General features: G+C 22.7%; 1 protein-coding gene across 2 annotated transcripts in view; it reads right to left on the reverse strand.

Annotated features, from left to right (window-relative positions):
• LOC132928968 (serine-protein kinase ATM) overlaps positions 1-13,559 on the reverse strand; it is a 29,062-nt gene that overhangs the window by 6,585 nt on the left and 8,918 nt on the right. For both annotated transcript variants that reach the window (XM_060993954.1, XM_060993953.1), the window contains exons 12-38: positions 13,323-13,527; positions 12,980-13,241; positions 12,743-12,923; positions 12,442-12,656; positions 12,259-12,363; positions 11,610-11,704; positions 10,407-10,551; positions 10,183-10,337; positions 10,014-10,118; positions 9,792-9,926; positions 9,556-9,712; positions 9,375-9,499; positions 9,175-9,315; positions 8,799-9,050; positions 8,607-8,731; positions 8,088-8,541; positions 7,873-8,013; positions 6,408-6,651; positions 6,088-6,320; positions 5,826-5,994; positions 3,895-3,997; positions 3,636-3,743; positions 1,899-2,001; positions 1,146-1,305; positions 739-1,040; positions 332-660; positions 120-264 (exon numbers count right to left, since the gene is read on the reverse strand). In XM_060993954.1, the coding sequence (XP_060849937.1) occupies positions 120-264; positions 332-660; positions 739-1,040; positions 1,146-1,305; positions 1,899-2,001; positions 3,636-3,743; positions 3,895-3,997; positions 5,826-5,994; positions 6,088-6,320; positions 6,408-6,651; positions 7,873-8,013; positions 8,088-8,541; positions 8,607-8,731; positions 8,799-9,050; positions 9,175-9,315; positions 9,375-9,499; positions 9,556-9,712; positions 9,792-9,926; positions 10,014-10,118; positions 10,183-10,337; positions 10,407-10,551; positions 11,610-11,704; positions 12,259-12,363; positions 12,442-12,656; positions 12,743-12,923; positions 12,980-13,241; positions 13,323-13,527 (4,894 nt within the window). The remainder of the gene's footprint in view (positions 1-119; positions 265-331; positions 661-738; positions 1,041-1,145; positions 1,306-1,898; positions 2,002-3,635; positions 3,744-3,894; positions 3,998-5,825; positions 5,995-6,087; positions 6,321-6,407; positions 6,652-7,872; positions 8,014-8,087; positions 8,542-8,606; positions 8,732-8,798; positions 9,051-9,174; positions 9,316-9,374; positions 9,500-9,555; positions 9,713-9,791; positions 9,927-10,013; positions 10,119-10,182; positions 10,338-10,406; positions 10,552-11,609; positions 11,705-12,258; positions 12,364-12,441; positions 12,657-12,742; positions 12,924-12,979; positions 13,242-13,322; positions 13,528-13,559) is intronic.

Here is a 13,559-nt window from a genome sequence, read left to right on the forward strand (position 1 = left end):
TAGAACATTATCTTTCTAAAACACAATAACATTGTTGAATAGAAAAATGCATAGATATTAATGGAGGATTTTGAAGATAGGAAAATAAAAATCTTCAAATGAAAAACACTGTATATTACCTTTTGGAAATATTTTCTTATAATATCATTTGATGTTTCTGATTTTGTTTCTTCCATCCAAGAACCATAAAGTTGTAATGCTAATGAATGTAAGAAAGGATAATCATAATTTTCAAGTTCTTCAACAACACATTTTAATAGAACTCTGAAAAATGCATCATTTAAAAGTTATAATATTAAATTGTATAATTATTAAGATAATAACATAATACCTTGCCATATGACAGTCATTTCTTTTCCATAAAAGTCTAGTCTCCTCTACTTTTGCCCATAAAATAGTATGCTTCTGATAATTATTTAAAGTTGCAACTGTTGCCAAATGTTTTCCAGCTACTTGTAACCAATCATTTTGTTGAGCTAGTTCAGCTATTTTAATTCTTAGTATGCCTGATCTTTTATCACCATCAAAATCCAATAACTTACAACGTTGAGAAAGTATTTTATTGATATTTATAAAATCATTAGTATTTATGGTTTTTTGATTTAACCAATTATTAAATAATTTCTTTTTATTTGATGTAAAGATAAAATCATCAAGGTCCTTTAAGTATAATTTTTTATAAAATAATGAAATTAGGTGTTATTTATTAAACCTAAGTGTATTACAGAATTTACTTACTTCAATTATTTTAAGTTTGGCTAATGGACTATAAATTGTTGCTGTTGATTCTAAACTTGCACAATATAAAGATTCAATAACTATTAATCTAGCTTCATTAATTATAGGAATCACCCTTTCTAAATTGTTCAGATGCACATATCGTAAAGCATGATAATGCAATGATTCAAAAGACTTGTCTCCACTATCTGGTAAATCCCATTTATTTAATTGCCAAGAATATTCATATTTTAAACTATCATTAAAAGCCATAATGTGAGCAACATTTTGTAATCCAGCGTTAGAAAACGCTTCTAAATAATCTAAATAACAAAAGACATTTATTAAACAATTATGAAGTATACCTATTGGCTATTATTATTAAAAATTGCTATTTTTTATTGAGAACTAATTTTATACTTAATCACCTTTGGAAATGAGTTCTGTGGTCTGCTGTAAATCACAATTTTCCATAACACGATCCCATTTTCTAAGTTGTTGATAGTATTGTGTACGAGAAGAAAGATTTAGTAAATAACTTGAACCACAACCTTCAATTGCATCACAATCTCCAATACTTTTATAAGACTATATGTATTTAATTGTCGTATTATTAATTTTTAAGTAAAAATATATTTAAGTTAAGAAAAAATTGTTAAGATGCATATGATGTACACTTATTGTAAGTAGAACATAAATTTTTAGTTTGCATAATGTTGCAATAAAATCATAAAATATGATAAAAAATATAATTATTTTATTTAAAAATAAATAAACTATAAACTTAGACAAAAAAATACTTATAAAACTTTACCTATAGATTCTGAGTGGATATAAAAGTGACTAAAGTATTTTTGTATTTTTTAGTGTTATGATAGTATTTAAATTCATACATGAATGTGATTATAGTTATGTTAAATTATTTTTTATTAACAGAACTATGATTTAATTGTTGGGTGGATTTCAACCTGATATTTTTAAATCAATTTTATTGTTTTCAACATATACTGAGTGTTGTATTATTTCTTATTAAACGTCTTTGAAGTATAAAGTCAAAAATGTAAATTATGCATTATTTAAAATTTTATCATTTAAAAATTGTATTAAAATAATTTTATATGTAATTCTTATTACGAGTAACACTTTATATTTAGACTAATATTAATAGATTAATAACAAACTTCATGGAGAATTGTTTGCAGCAAAAGTCCTTCTTTGGGTAACATTTCTGTGATCACATCCACAGGGTTAAATACCATTGACTCTTTATCTTTGTTCATTCTTCTAAATGTAAAAAAATAGTAAAAATCTTTATTTTTTTGAATGCATTTATATGTAAATAAATACAAGCATAGATATTGTATAAATAATAGTTAATAATAATAATTGAAGCCCAGGGGCGGACTGGCAAGGTGTGCTAGTGTGCCGTAGCACACCAGGCCGGCTCAATATATGGGCTGCCGGGCCGGGGGCTCATGATTATTAATATTGACAAAATATTATATAGTATATTACTAATAAATGTATTTTTAAATTTTAAATACTAAACAGTTAAAAACTACTGCTATTGGTTGCCGGTCGGTAGATACGAATGGTTCGATACTGTTATAACTTATAAGTTAATATTTCGTAGTTGAATAATTATATGGTTAATAGTAATATAATGTACATTGTACATTACATAATATTTCATAAACTATTCGAAAAAATAGGTAGCAAGGTAGGTATTCATAGAGGATAGTATAAACAGATTGGGCCGGCTGTTTATTTTTTTAGAATACTGGGCCGTTTACCTCCCAGTCCGCCCTTGTTGAAGCCATTATAATAACTAGGGCTGTGAACTTGTAGGAAAATAAATTTTTTTTCAGTGATTGTGAAATGTAGCTTTGGAAACGTAGTTTGAATTATGTAACAACAAATCCATCCATTTATAAAACTTATATTTTGCATTTTTTGACTTTTTAATTTTTTAAGTAATATTTTTTGGCTTTTTAGGTCATTTTCTGGTATTTTTAATTAAATTTTGCCAAAATAAATAAAAATAAAAAATAAAAAATAAATGTATCATACGAATAGCATTACTAAAGAATCAATCAAATTCAAAATCAAAATTCAAATTAAGTCAACTTATAATTTTTTTTTTTTACATTTTTATGCATACAAAATACTAATATCAATATAAATATAAAAATTAAATTAAAAACCATTTTAAGTGCATTTTATACTATAATTTATGACATTTTAAATGCATTTTTTAATGTTTTTTAGTGCATTAAATTTACAGCTCTAATAATAACAAAAATCCAATGGTAAACATTTTTTTTTTAAAACCAATAGTACGAAGACCTCTTTAATCAAAAAATATATTTTTTTTCAAATAGATGAAGTTCAAATTTTTTTTTATGATTCTCGGTCTAAATAAAAGGACATTAAAAAAAAAAAAACAATGTTTTTATACATTTTTAAATGACAACAGACCAGGTTTTTTTAGTGTGCAGTGAGACACATTTTGTGCAGTGAAAAAAGTAATTGTGTAGTGAAAACTGTTACTTTGTTATATCATGGGTGATATTTTTTATTGACTTTAATTCCTTAATAAAATACAGAATAGTGGGGAAAATATTGTTTGAGTAGTCAGAAAAAATTATTAAAAAAAATCTACAAAAGACATTTTTAATTTAATATTCTGAAGTAGAATATTTTTCAGAGTATTTCAATACATAAAAATCAAAATTTGTAGGAGTAGTGTTATTGAGTTGTAACTTTATAAGTATTTAAAATTTAGGAAGAGAAGTAGTAGATTAACATTTTATAGGGTATCCTCGTAAAAATTGTGTTTCTAAAATTAATAAGGCCTGATTACTATTAAAAGTATAAATAGTAAATTAAAAACAATTATAATAAATATAATAACTTACTTAAATTGGGTTTCACACCAAAGTTCTAAATATTGAATAGAAGTAAAATGTGCAGAGCAAAATTGAGCTGCTTGGGACACATATAAGTAATTGATGTCCAAAATTGATCTAAAAATTAAAAAACTTTTAGTTTATTTTATCTAATAATAATACTTATATTATAAAATGTATAAAATGTATAAGATTTTTAAATTAATTTCTTGTTAAATAAAAGAATAAAATTATTAAAACTTTAAAGTATAATTAAAATTATAATTACTGTAAAGGATTGTTTTGCTGAAGTCTGGTAAAATTAATGATACGTAGAAGACATTGCACAGCCAATTTATTACAATAAATGTTATTTTCAATGGAATTATTCACTATAACAGTAAATGGGTAATATAATAGATATAATGTTTATGTTAGAAAACCAAGTATGGTATAAATATTACAAATATAGGCCAAGACCAAGGGGAGGGAAGGGGAGTTAAATGCCCTGTTTAAGTTGATATTTCATAGACGTTTATTAATAATTTTAATTTTAAAGTAACTCATGACAAGAAGTAGCATTAAAATTAAAATATAAGAATTTATGAGATGCATTGGGTAATTAATCTTGAAGTTTAATAATAAGTCAATAATAATATAATAATAATAATAGTAATAATAATATAATAGTCATTATAATATTAAAGCTAACAATACACTAAATTGGTTTTGTTAAATGTAAATTTGCTATATTGTGTGTGGATCAAAGAGAGGACAGCGTGCTTACAACTTCTTAAGATATTATGCTAATAAACAAGCAAATAATAGTCACTTGTACAGTTATATAAAAAATGACTATGTAGTGGAGTATGTATATAGGGTGAAGATTTACCTATTGCAATACTTCCTGAAATAATGGAGATATTATAATTCTGGTTTTTTTTTAATAAGATTCACAGGGACAAGAACTACAATATTTCATGTTATAATTTATTTTGATGTTTTGGTAAAAAAGTTTAAAAATATATTTTTTTATTTAATTATTTAAAAAAAATTTAAGATAGCCATTTTGTAGACTGTAGAGTTCATTTTTCTGTAAATATTAACATTCAACATTTTAATTTCATTATTCTTCTGATTTTTTCTAGTTTCGAGAAAGTGTTTGCCGGCCGTACGAGCACATGGGCCACAAGTTTCACAATGATACCACAATTGTATTAAATAATTCACAGTTATTTTGAAACTAGAAAAAATATTAAAAATCAGGAGATTATTGAAATTAAAATGTTGAAATGTTAATATTTTCAGAAAAATGAACTCAAAATCTTCAATTTTTATGAAAATAATTAAATAAAAAAATTTATTTTTTTTAACTTTTTTTACCAAAACATAAAAATAAATTGAAACATGAAATAATTGTAGTTCTTGTCCTTGTGAATCTTATTAAAAAAACCAGAATTATGATATCTTCATTATTTCAGGAGATATTGCAATGGGTGACTCCTCACAGGACACCTGTATATTTGTATCAATGAAGATTGAAGATGTAGATTTTCTTTTAAATGATAAGTGAAAATATTTAAAATTTGTATATAGTTCAATATTAACTTAACATATTTTTATGTATTATTTTATTTAATCTACGATATTACTACTATACTAGGATATAAAAAAATTGAGGACCATTGGCTTCGATATTAAAATTTTATTATGGATTTAACTTAAAAAAAGTGTTTAATGGAATAAGAAGTTGTTAATATATATTTGAAAAACTACGAACAAAACTAAAATATTTTAAAATTAAAATATTAAAAAGAGTATTGTAAAAATGATGTATTAAGTATTTTTATGGCAATGTTGTAATTACTACATTGAGTACTAAAATGCTAACTGGCTGTCAATATTTTAATGTAAATATTCAAAGCTAAATCATGAAAAGTTACAAACATACATCTCAATTAGGTTAAATATGTATAAGAATATTATTAATAATAATAATAGTAATATATTATTTTACAAGGCTTGGAGAACTAAATATTTAAATATATAGTTGAATTAATTTTATAAACAATTGTGATCAAAACTGTAGCCAGAAATTTTTTTTTGGGGTGGAGGAGGGGGTCAGATTCAGTCCCCCTGACTACGCCCTTGATTGTGATGTAATTAGTGAATACATTACATATATTTATACTATTTAAAAATCATTATTAATAATATTACCTTGATGGAAATTTGTTTTTATCTTTTCAGTTGAAACCATTTCCATTTTTGTTTTATAATGTTTAAGAAAAAACCAATTCAAATGTTTATTTAATATAGGCCTTGTTGGTGGTATGTATTCAAGAAGGAAATACACAAGATGTGGTAAAATGTTTTCACAAAATAAAGGCTAAAATTATATTTATATTAATTAATATTATAGATATTAATTTAAAAACAAATCAATGTATTAAATGTCAATGCACATATTTTTAAATTTTACTTTATTTTCTGCAATAGGCAGTAAACTTTTGCAAAAGCCTTGAAGTGTTTCCAATAAATGCTTTGTAATGTTTGTAATCCAACTACTATAAGACATAGATGAATCTATTGGACACCAGATTTCGTTTTCATCAATTAATAAATTAAATTGTTCAATATCAAATGATAATTCAACATCCAATTCTTCTATTTGAGATGATTTAAATGGGTATAAAACCTTTGGACCTAATTCTTCTAAATGTTTAATTATAATTGTCAATATAATTAAAATGTAATAATATAATTGTAAATTGTTTTAATGAAAGTTACTAGTTATGTTACCATATAAAGATTGTCCATTTTGTGTTGCCAGAACTTTGAATAAGGTAATATTACTTGCTTCCAAAACTGAAATATTATCATCACTTAAGTAATTTAAAACCAATTCAATTATATGTTTCATAAATGAATATTCTGGAGATGTATGAGACTCTAATTTCAATACTTCAGGTTCTGGTTGTAAAATTAGAGTAGTTAAATCAGTTGGACCCAATATCCCCAAACAACTGGCAGCTAACATTTGAACCTATAATGCAAATAAATTAATATAAAATAGAAACAATTTAATAAAATTGAAAAAACTGTTTCAAACATTTCAAGAAGTGACAAATGGTGTTTATAATTATGATTATGATTGAAAAATTGTAACATATTGTTTATTAGGATATGACAATTTTAATTTTAGAATAATAATTAAACAGATTAATCATAGATTACACATGGTATAATCATTAATTAGCACATAAATTAAACAGCCAGAAAAAATATATGGTGGGATTAAAAGATCTGAATTTGAGAAGAAAAATTTTAAAGTAATGATAAATTAATGCTATTTAAAAAAACAATTTAAATAAATCTTGTTTTGTAAATTTATTTAAAAATTCATAAATAATATAATTAATTATTTAAGATTTTGAAAATGTATTAATTATTTTTAACAATTAGACTGATATTACATTTTTTTAGATACTTATAATTAGAGCGCAGATTTTTATGCACTTAAAAGTATCGAAATATGCCATATAATATGCAGTAAAAATCATGAAAATATGTAAAAATATGCAAGAATTATTTATTTATTTAAAATTTACAATAAAACTTATAATAATTAATTACTTAAATACTTAATAAAAAAAAATGTAGGGAATTTTCTGCACTTAATTTATTTTTAAAATGAATTATCATATGCACTTCAAGTTTTTCTTCTATGAAGCTGTGTCGTTTATCAATTAACATATTTTTAAAGACTGAAAACAAACATTCGACGTCAACCGAAGTTATTGGGGAATATTTGAAGGTTACGTCGTAATCTATTATTAACTAAATATATTTATAAATTATTATTTAGTGACTATGAAATTTAGTTTTAATTTTTCTACTTGACAAAATATTATTTTATACATTTTTTTAAATTTTCGCTTCAATATGCAATAAATTTTGAATTTTGCCAAAATATGCAAAAATATGCAATAACCTTTAAATATGCAGAAATATGCAAAACAATTTTTTACCATTTGCTTCAAATTATGATGATTCATGATGATAACAAACAAAAATCCAAAAATATTAAAAAGAAAAAAATATGCAATTGCATAGAAATCCGCGCTCTGCTTATAATTCATAGCAAACATACCTAAAGGCTAACCCAAAACTGTAGTTTAAGAATGTTTGCTTTTTAAATAAATATTATAATAAACAGATTAATAACACTATAAAGTTATCATATACATATAACTTGAATACATACTTCAAATTCATCATTTTTTGTAAGCTTTATTAGTGTACAAATTAAACAATGTAAAATACTTTTAGTACAATCTTCTGAAAATCCTCGAATTTTTAGCAGTTCTTGGTACATATTATGAAGTTCTATTTCATTTGTTTGTAGCTAATAAAAATAATACTATGTATTCACAATTTAATACATTTATTAAAGCAAATACTATGTGAGTATTGACTAACCTTAAGCTTTAAACATTGTAAAGATTGAATTATATCAATATTTTCATTTTGTTGATAAAGAAAATAATTTATGTCCTTATATAGTGCTGTTTCATTTTCTTTCTTTGTTTCACCAAAACTTTTTTGATCACTTAAGTTTTTAAGAATATTTAATAAATTTAATGATTTTTCATTCAAGGAAGGTTGTGTCTTTGACAATATTCGTAGAGTTGATGTCAGAGGTCCAATTTGACTTAAATTTAATTTTAAAATACTTTTTGGATTTATTAATAACCATTCTAAATATTCTATAACATAATTATGTCTTTCAATATTATTTTGGTTTAATAAAGTAATAGTTGATTGTACAGATTGATTAATTAGGAAATGAGAAAATTCATCTATTTGGTTATAATCTAATAATTGACCAATAAGAGCTTTCATAAAAACAGTATACTGGAAAAATGACTGATACCTATAAATTTAATAATAAAATAAGCAATGAAACAATATTAAAAAAAAACAAAATAATACATGTACCATAATTTTGATGTTGATGTTTTGAAAATATTTACATACAGTATGTGAACAATTGTTTGAATATAATTAGGCTTTTTTGTAGACATATGAGTTAAAAATGGAATATTATTTTTTACATAAATCTCCTATAGTAAAAAGAACATAAATAATAGAACAATAGTAATAAATAGAACAATTAGGTTAATTATTTACTTGAAAAATATTAATCAAAATCAGAAACTGATCACTACTAATTTGTATCGGAACAATTGGTTGCTCAGTATTTATGACAACCATTTGGATAAATTGTAATATTATATCTGAGCACTGGAACTTTATTAGTTCATTAAAACGTATTTCACTCAATTCATCTACAATAACTTTTTTAATTTCATCATGATTGATAAACGGTACATCTACAATCTTAATAGCCAACAAATATGAAAATATAACAGGAAAGGTCTCCTGTAAATTGACAATTATGGTAAACATTTAAGATATAAACTATTGTCTATACTTATAATAACAATATATTATTCAACTAAGTATTTAAAAATATATTATATACAATAACAAAAAAGTTATTTACCTCAATTACTTTATGAAGAATATTCATAGAATTTAAAAAATTCAAATCATTTTTTATAACTAAAATAGGGATGATTTCAAAAGGGTATTTTTTAAAGAACTGTTCCATTGTTGTGCAAGAAAACAACTTAATTGGAAATTCCTAAATAAATAGTTAACAAATGAGTAATTAATAAAAATAAAAGTATATTAAAATATTACCTCAAAAGTGGAATACTGTAAATGCCATTTCCATAGTAAGAATTTTAAATTATTTTCTAATAACTCCATGAATGATTTTATTTTTAATTCAATTTTTATACATTCCAACATATTTATCACCAAATCTAAAATAAAGTAATATTTAATTTAAAAATTAAACACAATTAAAACAAATACTAACCCAAGTTAATTTGTTTAGTATTAATTGTTTGAAGAATTTCGAATAAACATTCTTTTTGATATTTAACACTTGATGTTATTAATGTTTGCATGCATAATAAATAAGTGTAAATTCTATTCGTATACTCATCTTCACGTTCTTCTTCACTAATATCATACTAGAAATATTATTCAAATAATACTTCATATAGTATAATATAATAATACATTATAGTAAATGCTAATAGTGAAACTCACGTCTATTGTAAACCCATCATGAATTTTATGTAATATAATATCAAACATTTCTTCATAGTTTAATATATATGTATTTGGATTATTTTCATAAGAATCACACATTACTTTTATACTTCTAATAGCAGCAATTCTAACCTGTATATTGTATAAAAAATAAATAGAAAATTTCACAATTTAACTTAAATATATATATATATATATATATATACAAATTATACAAACCTGAAGAAATGGACTATTTAGATAATATAATATAATTTTTGGACTCATGGGTTGTACCACTTTACTGTCTATATTCCATGTTGACCCAAAACTTCCATTTTTTGTCTAAAGTTATCAAACATAATATTTTAAGAAAATAAAACTTATATAATTAAATAAATTAACTTACAGATGCAAAATTTCTAAGTAAATCAACAAAAGCGCAAACCATTTTTGGTCCACAATTTTTGGTAATAGATATTTTTTGTAATGACCAAATTAACAAAAGTAGGTTAGTAGTACAAACTTTATCTGAATTATTTTTAGTTGTTATTTGAAGTGCATCTAAAATAATTAAATATACAAGGTAATATGTACATATATACTTAGAAAAATATTAATAACAATTTTTACCATTCAAGAGCTGAGTTATTTTGATAAAACCTTCTTGATGAGAACACCAAATTTTGGCTATTTGTTTAATTAACTTATTCAATTGGATTATCATATCTATTGTTAAATTGTCCAAACCTAAAGCTATATGAAGAAAGTTGATAATCTAAAACAAAAACATTTTTGTTTAATAATTATTTATAAATGATTAAAATAACATTAAAAATACAAAAATGTGAGTAAGTTAGTAAAGTATTTATGGAAAAGGTTGTCTATTACATAGTCATATTAATATTTTTATAAAATACATTTTACAATTAATTTAAATCTTAAACAGATTTTTTTACTGATATTAACAAATATCTGCCAATGCAATGGACTCGAGAAATAGGTATTGTACAGTCGTTGCCAGATATATGACCATGGCAGCGGTGGTGTTTTTCAGTAGATATAGTCTAAACTAGCGGTGTGTATATAGATATCATAATTATTTTATTATTATTATTAATTAATACAATTTCTACTTTTTATTTTAAAATAAAAGAATATTACCAAAATTTTGATTTTAAATTAACAATGTAATATCAGTTTTAAAATTGTTATGACAATTTTTTGTTTCTTGATATATTTTTGATATAACATTTAATTTAAGATTACTTTATCTAATATTTTTTATAGATGTAGCCCCTATGTAGGTTTAAAATTAAACTAAGGGAGAAATTGAGATGTTATAGTATGGGACCGTAGTAACTAGTAACAAAAAAATGAAAACTCAAGTATCCTACAATAAATATTTTAAAAAAGTGCAACAAAGATTCTTAGCTGATTCAGGTTATGATTTATCAAAGTAATTAAGAAGAATAGCACAACATTTAAAATTTTGATTACTTATACTAATTATTTTAATATTTTATTACAATTTGTTTTTTAAAACATTTTTTACTTGTATGGTTTTTTGTAATATTTATTATTATATTATTTTTATCTCAAACTTTATATTTATCTACTGCAATATATATCGATTACAAAATTTTTTGATCACTTTTTTTTGATCACTAGATTTTTTACAAAACTACCCCCACCCTATTATTATTATATTTTTAGATTTATTCTATAATATATGCACCTATAGAACAAATATTCTTATTAAATATTACTTTACAATTTTTAAGAAGAAAATGTTATAGTTAAATATAATACTAATAACAACAATAATAATAATACTTTGAAATAAGTGTATGACTGAGAAATTGAACCTTCTAATTCTTTCAAGTCTTCTACCAAGGTTTCTAATAAATATGTTTGATAATCAGTTTGACCTGTAAAAATAGAAATAGTGTTATTAATTAATATATTAAATTAAATTTAAAATAAATAACAATATAGTTAGTTTCTTATTATTGTCACAGGTTAAAAGGGTCCATCTTTTATTTAATCATATTTGTGTAAACCCTAAACACAATCATGCTTATTAAAAAAACTAAAAATAGTTTTATGGAATCAACCAATTCATAGAATCAGTTATTGTCACATTAAGTAAAAATGACTATATTTCAAAACAAACATAACTACTAATAATTATTAAAAACATTAAATATCAATAATCTTATAAAATTAGTTTTATTACAATTTGAAAAACTAATTGAAGCTGTTGTATATTTTCCAAAAATATTTTTTTAAATATAAACTAAACATGTTTAAACCCCAACATGGCAGTTTAGATAAATAATAAAGTAACATTAATTTTGTAATCTAATTATTAAAATAATTAGTAGAATAACTGATTATACATAATATTATGTGAAAATTCCAAGTAAAAATATAGCTATAGTATATTATATAATATATATTATTATATTTATGAAATACTTAACTTTATAGAAGCAAGTCCTTAATAGTGCCTTAATCGCTTGTATACTTAATTTTTGTTCTTTTTTAAGGCTATCATAGTCTAATACTTGATCCATAGAATTAAAATCTAAAACATTTTAACATATAATACTAATTTTCTCTTAAATAATTGTATAATGAAATATGTCCAATATATTTTTATTACCATTATATTTACTCAAGTTATAAAGTTTAGTCATAATAACTTTGTTTGTTTTGTGATTCATTAATTCATTAATTATTATATTATCGACAAATTGTAACTTTTTATGAAATAATGTGCAAACATTAACAAATGCTTCATTATTATGGTGGTTTACATCGGTATTAAGTTCAGTAACTATATTATTTACTATATCCATGTATTTCAATTTATATGATCTGTGAATTCACAACAGTTCAATAATTCATTAGATAAATATTATACATCCACATGAAATTATGAAATATTTATAATTATTAATTACTTGAATTCATTATAATCATTTCTAAATTGAGGAAACCAATTTTCAAGGAAACATAAAAAATTTGCCATGGATAAAAACATTTGAAAAGTTGCAATACTTGGTTTTTCTTTAATCTCTATAATTTTCTCTATAAAACTAATTAATCTCTCAAAAATATTTTCATCAATCGATCGTCTTATACCTGGAAACAAAAACCATGAATTTGACATAATTTAATTCTAATATTAAACATTTTACTTTTATTTTGTGTAAGATCAGCAATTTGTAGTTGCACATTTGGACAATTTTGAAGTGCAAAATCATGTGTATTTCTGAAGTTGTTACAACTTATTGTTTCTAAGTTATTATGATTAACAAATGAATTTTTAACACTAGGTTTTGTCAATATTAAGTCAACTACTTCTGATAAAAGATAGGGATTCAGTTTTGAGAATGATTCAACTAGTAATGAATCTTGCAACTTTAATGGTAATAACCAATCAAGCAATAAAATCATGTTCTATATAAAAAAAAAAAAACATTATGAGGTATATACATTTTTTATACAAACTTGTATTTGATAATCATATTTTATATTTACTGTTTTATTTAAAGAATTACTGCAAAATCCTTTTGTCTTAAACAAAACTACTAAAGTTTTCAAACTAGAATCATCAATTTTTATGGTTTTGTTAAAATATAGTCTTAGTACATCATAATACATTTCATCATGCCAATTTATTAACACAATTAAGGAGTGTAAGAGACTATGAGATAAATCTGCATTCTCATTTGACATTACCATTCTAAAATATTAATAATGATTAAGAGATAAAAG

Source organism: Rhopalosiphum padi, chromosome 4 (assembly GCF_020882245.1).
Source record: "Rhopalosiphum padi isolate XX-2018 chromosome 4, ASM2088224v1, whole genome shotgun sequence".
Taxonomy (NCBI): Eukaryota; Metazoa; Arthropoda; class Insecta; order Hemiptera; family Aphididae; genus Rhopalosiphum; species Rhopalosiphum padi.